Source organism: Vicia villosa, linkage group LG5, assembly GCF_029867415.1.
Source record: "Vicia villosa cultivar HV-30 ecotype Madison, WI linkage group LG5, Vvil1.0, whole genome shotgun sequence".
Lineage (NCBI taxonomy): Eukaryota > Viridiplantae > Streptophyta > Magnoliopsida > Fabales > Fabaceae > Vicia > Vicia villosa.
The window spans coordinates 164,577,198-164,583,680 of record NC_081184.1 but is presented as its reverse complement, the minus strand read 5'-3'; the positions used below and the strand labels follow the sequence as shown (position 1 = coordinate 164,583,680).

At 30.4% G+C, this 6,483-nt stretch overlaps 1 protein-coding gene across 1 annotated transcript; it reads left to right on the top strand.

The window, feature by feature from the left end:
* The first annotated feature begins 3,092 nt into the window (after positions 1 to 3,092).
* On the top strand, positions 3,093 to 3,840 carry LOC131608077 (disease resistance response protein 206-like). Its single transcript, XM_058880016.1, has one exon. The coding sequence runs from the start codon at positions 3,127 to 3,129 to the stop codon at positions 3,679 to 3,681; it is 555 nt and encodes a 184-aa protein (XP_058735999.1). The 5' UTR covers positions 3,093 to 3,126; the 3' UTR covers positions 3,682 to 3,840.
* Positions 3,841 to 6,483: the final 2,643 nt, after the last annotated feature.

The following is a 6,483-nucleotide window of genomic DNA, read 5'->3' as shown; positions in this document are numbered from 1 at the left end:
CCATTTTTTGCTTGACGGACTCTCCCCAACCTTTGCTTGAAGAAATAATACTCATCCAATTTGGGGTGAATAGTCTATATCCCCTTTGATAGAGGATGCAACAATACATATTAAACACTTCTCTATTTCTAGGACCTTGTCTTTAAGGGACTGTGCAGTGTGATATTATAAATGTGCCATTGGAGGGATAGTTCAAAGTACAAGAGCCAAGGTAGTTGTACGAATACGAGATGAGTGCACAATAGCGCGTCGTAAGTTGCCTGAACCAAATTAGAACTTATGGCACACAAACTGCTCACCGTGTTAGGCTCGAGCCTAGCCGCCATAATTAAACCATATTTCCATCGACTCCACTAATGAGATATGTGGCACATATAGGGAAATTATGCTCCTCTTGGTCTCTTATTCATCCCCAAGGGAGTTATATATATATATATATATATATATATATATATATATATATATATATATATATATATATATATATATATATATATACCACTCTTAGAATGGAACGTGGATCTGATCTAATTTCTCTCCACAAAATCATATACAGGGTTTTTCATAATCCCCCGTTAGCTATCCCTAAACACACTTAAACATCCTAAACACTTAGACAACCCTACATAACTAGGGTTATTTTTCATTGTACTTTTTCAACAAGTACAAACATGAATTGTTTGTCAAAGAAAACATTTTTACGGATAACTATCTTTCGAACAAGTTTAGATCGATCTTCAATGAATAAATGCACATACGTTGGACACCCAAAAAATTCTTAAACTGTTAAATTCAATGGGATTACCTGTCTACGTCTCATATTCAACCTTCCCTTCCCTTCGAAAGAAGCATAAGCTGGTGATGTGTCGATAAGATAAGATGTCATGTCAATTGCCTTTGACTAGAAACCCTTTGAGATTCTAAAATTCAACCAGAGACATCTTTCCACATCATTTATAGACATTTCATTTTTTAAGCCATACCATTCTATTGTGGTGTCTTCTCAATTGAAAAGGCCTCTAAATATTTTATTTTCCAAAAACTTTATAAAAGTTTGAACTAGTGTTAAAAAAACTGATTTCATGAGGTGCTTTACTTTCACATATCCAAGTTTGTGAGAGTTTTAGTCAAATATTTCATTTTTATAACTTTTGGTTGTATATGAGCACACCCATACATCATTTATTTTTGAAAATTTACCATATTTCTTTATAGTTAATTTTTATATTTTACACACAATGACTCATTTTTCTTGGTACTCTGAGTTTCAGTTATAACATAAGCAAGGTGACGAGGGTTTTGGAGATATTTTATGAAAAGGAAAAAACATTTTAGAGAGGCTTGTGAGAATTTGAAGTGTTAGTGGAAAGGTGGACAAATTTACAGCGCCCATTCTATTCACGTTCAGGAGGGCGGTTAATTTTTTCTAACCGTCACAAATATATTTTTAGGACGGTTGGATAGCGAATAGTCACATTTCATTAAAGTGCGCATGTTCAAAGGAGAACGACGGTTGTCCTAAGTGTTGTATATGATTTTTTGTAGGGTGGTTTGAAAGTTCATAACTTTTCTTCATTTTATTGAAAACTAAGTTGCAGTTGGAGAAAACCATCATGAAAATCGTCGTAATACGTGGGAGAGGGCAGTTTTAATAAAACCATCGTAATACGTGGGAAAGGGCAGTTTTAATAAAACCGTCACAATTTATATGTTGCAAAACATTTTTTTCTTATAATAACATCTATACGCTCTTGAAAGTTGAAAAGCAAGATGATCATCATCAATTAAACCAAATCCATCATCTGGGCCTAAATTACTAGAAAATTCTCATTGACTGACCGAATTAGAGACCGAAAAGCTTAAAAATCGGTCCCTAAAACGTTTAGCAACCGGATTAGCGACAATTACTTTTCGGTTAAAAAAGTGCTAGTCGATAAGCTTTTGCAACGAATTTAGTGACCAATTTTTGTGTTTTTTCATAAATAAAATTAAAAGTTGTGATACATAAGAATCGAACTTGCGACTTCCGTATATTTTAATAAAAACTTTTCACTACACCACTTAACAACGATTGTTATATTTTATATTTAAACATATATACATATAGTTTTTTATAAATATATTACATGTTAAAACAATAAAAAAAATGAAAAATTTTAGTAAAAATTAAAATTTCAAAGAGAATTAAAATCTTTAAAAAAATGAAAAGAAAATAGTAACATAATAATAAAGAGGATTAAAAATAGAAAAAAAATATTAGTGATTGAAATTTCGGTCTCTAAATTAAATTGTATATAAAAATATTTTTTGTGACCGATTTAATGACCACTTAAAATTGGCTCATGAATAAAAATTTTGGTAGCTAATTCGATCACTATAGTAACCGAAATTTCGATCACAAAATTTTGGTCTCTAAATCGGTGGCTGATTTATTTTAGTGTTGATTTAGTGACCTCTTAAAATTTTCTCATGAATATCAAATCCAAAATGTTTCGGTCACTAAATCGAACTTAAAAGTAAATTTTTTAGTAGTAAAGTAACTAACTGCCTTATGATATATCTTCACTAGTATCATCACTTAAAGGTTCTTCATATTCAACTACACATGGTCCCAAGGATCAATTACTCTTTATTATTAGATTGTAGATCAATAATAGACTCCGGAAGTTCCACAAACCAAACATTGACATCAACACCATGCATGCTCAATATAGAGCAATTGGCAACAGCTTTACTAGTGATAGCATAATTAGTAACTTCAATGGCATCAACATAAAGTTACCAAATAAGAGCAAAATCACATTTTAGCATAAGTAACATACTAGTTAGCAATAAATCATCATAAATAACAGTAAAACATAAAATGAACAAACATTCCCCACACGACAGTAACATTTTAGAAAGTGCAAAATAAAGTGACCAAACTACAATAATAGAGACATGCTTTGCAAGGACTTGTTAACTAGAACCACAAAAGGAGGGACCACAATTGAATAAAGGCGCAAAATTATTAAATTTCTTGACATTATTTTCAAGAAATTAAATTATTTTTCTGCCATTATAAAAGGGCAAAGGAACCACCATATTGCTAAACCAAGTCCAACTTGTCCATTTCCCTCTCATAAAATGGATACCAAAGTAACAACACTCTTTGTTTTTGTAATGTTGTTTGCTTCATGTTCAGCTATTCCAAGCAAGAAAAAGCAATACACACCATGCAAAACCATGTCCTTTTATTTTCATGACATACTTTACAATGGAAAGAATGCAGCAAATGCAACATCTGCAATAGTAGCAGCTCCACAAGGTGCTAATTTAACAAAACTAGCACCTCAATTCCACTTTGGTAACATAGTTGTTTTTGATAACCCTATCACTTTGGATAACAACCTTCATTCAAAGCCAATTGGAAGAGCACAAGGCATTTACATTTATGATAGCAAGAACACATTCACTGCTTGGTTTGGTTTCACGGTTGTTCTTAACAGCTCTAATCATGAAGGAACCATTAACTTTGCCGGTTATGACCCGGTTCTGATAAAAGTTAGAGATATCTCTGTGACTGGGGGTACTGGAGATTTCTTTATGCATAGAGGAATTGCTACTTTTACGTCTGATACATTTGAAGGTGAGGTTTATTTTCGACTTCGGGTTGATGTCAAGTTCTTTGAGTGTTGGTAATCTAAAATTACTTGTAAGATGTTTCATTCTTTGAGTGTGTTTTTATTCATCTTATTGCAATGTTGTTTCGTTTGTTGTTTTGATGACATTGTTAGACTTTTCGTATTGTTGTGGTGTTCGTTTTGATTTAAATTATCAAGCAAGTATTCATATTAAAAATTCGAAGACATGGTGGAGTTCGTTTTGTATTTGTCATATTTATATATAGGTGTTTTGATTTGGTGTTTTATGTTATTAACTTGAACGTTTTGCTTGCAAGATGATTTTTTTTAGCAATGTTGTATTTGTATGGTTATGGATGTATTAGACCAATTTAAATGAATATTATTTTTCAATTTACTATTTTGTGAATGTTGATTTTTCACTTTAACTTAATCAAGTGGATCTAGATTTAGTATGTAATTAGTTAAGATTCTGAGGGGATCTTTTGGGGAGGATTTCTTGAGATCTTAGATGAAGAAGATTATTCTTCGTCCACGAGAAATCTATGGTCTTTGATTTTTGTTCGGTCCTAAGAGTTTCATTTCAGTAACAAGGGTGATAGGTGGGTTTGAACTCATTCTAAAGATGATTCTTTTTCTGAGTGTCGCTTATCTAGCCCAAGCAAACCTCACTCTCCTCTCTCTGTCTCCATTACCTAGGGATATTTCAATTCTTTTTCTAATTTGGGCTAGTTGGGATCCTTCTAAGATGGTGGTTTTATCTTTGTAGAAAAAAACAGTTGTTAAGTTGGTTTAAAAAGACTTCTTAAGACGGTTCTGAACCTGGCCTAAGAAAAGCCAACATAAGAAATTTTGTTTTATTAATTCGGATTTGGACTTAAGAAAAGTTTATTAGACATGTTAAAGAACGCCTGAGTTAATAAATCTATGCTTTCAAAAAGCATTGTTGTCATTTGTACATGTCTTAAGAAGTTTCTTTCTAAAATCAGATATGCTTAAGAGCATCTTAGTGAGATGAATTATAAGGAACTAAAATGTTTACAATAGGTTATTATTATTATTTTTTTTTGGAACAATAAGTTATTTTTTATGGGACTAAATTGTCAAATAGAATTTAAAAGAATTTATAATTGATCTACTCATTTTTAGTTGCTTATAAATAACTCAAAAGTGATCTCACATATTTATATTTATTTATTTGTAATAATTTTTAACCGTGAACTCAAAATCATAAGAATTAATTGTCTTCCATCTCAATAATATAAAATTATTATTTTTATGACAAATGAGGTTTAGTTGTCGTTGCTTATATAGTGCATTCAAAATTATCCAAAATTATAAATGACGCCACATCATCTTTCTATAGTGATGATTGACTATAAACAATGTTAACTATAAGAAATTTTTATGTTAGTTTACCAGCAATAAAGATGCTCTAAGCGACCTATTAATATCACTATTGATTGGTGTTGAGAACCTTCAAATCTGAGGTCAGTTTTATAAAATAGTCAGTATTATACATCAACATATCTAAGACTACTATAAGAATAAGTATACAAAATGTATTTCTGTATTTGATTAAGAAAGTCAACTCTTGACATGTATTTGACCACCAATCAATCATATAAATAGTACAAAAGCCATTATAAATCTAACACTAGCTAAGTTACCGATGGAATGTGGGAGAAGTTGTGTTTGAGGTCACTTACTTTATCAACATGAACAACATAACCTTTTCCTTTGTACTAGTAGGCCTCTTGCCTAAGAATTTTCCCCTGTTGAATGCAATGAAAAACCATAAGTTAAGCTTGTTGCTAGAGAGCTACTTCAATACAAAAGTTCAAAAGTTTCAACATACTCACCCTCATTCCATGAACTAACTTGAGAATATTTTATGAAAAAAATAAATATTCAAAAAGATATTTTTTTTGAGTATTTAACATAGTGAGCACTCCAGAGTATCACTGAGCTTCTTCTGCTATGAGATTAATCATCAATTAGATTTTAGACAGACTGTAATTAGTTGAAATCAATTTCTTTATCATAATGTTTTCAAAAACACTCTAATTAATCTTTTCATGAATTATCTATGAACCGATAAACCTATAAGCACCATAAAACTATAGTAACACATTACGATAAACACTACGATCCCTAAACTTAGTTGACACGTCAAGACAATCTCCACCAAGTGATCAACCCAAGATGGATAAGGGGTGTCGGAAGAAAAAATTTACCTGTTGTTACACTGGAACACATTTTATCCAAAAACCGTAATTTGTAATTGTAGTCACTTTTATTAATAGATTTGTTTTTTTATTTATAAATTTTTTATGTCTATTAATAAAAAAAATAAAAATAACATATAATAACATTTAATTGATATTATATACAATTAAAAATAATAATTAAATTTTTGTATATTATTAAAATAATAATTAAATATTAAATTAATAGTTAAAATAATTAATTAATATTATTAATAAATAAAAATATTATAAAATAATTTAAAATAATTGGAAAATAAAACAAAAAATCTTTCATAAATTCGGCCGATAGATGAGTGACCCTCAACTAGAACAATTGTCACGATTAAGTTCAACCAATGGATGACGGAACCATGACTAAAAAAAGGTGGCATATTGAATATTTTTTTCTAATTTGTGACATATTGATGTTTTTACTTCATACTTGTGCATGTGTAAAAAATAAGTTGTACTACCAAAATAAAAGGCCTACAAAAAAAAAGTTGAACTACAATGAATCTTCTTCCGTACAGACTAATACTATGAAAAATGCATATCAAAAAGGCCTAAAAATATTGCTGGAATGCCAAAACAATAACAATTCCAAAGTGGTG

Bases quoted from the DNA above. Each gene is read 5' to 3' on its own strand.
- LOC131608077 (XM_058880016.1), top strand. From the start codon at position 3,127: ATGGATACCAAAGTAACAACACTCTTTGTTTTTGTAATGTTGTTTGCT.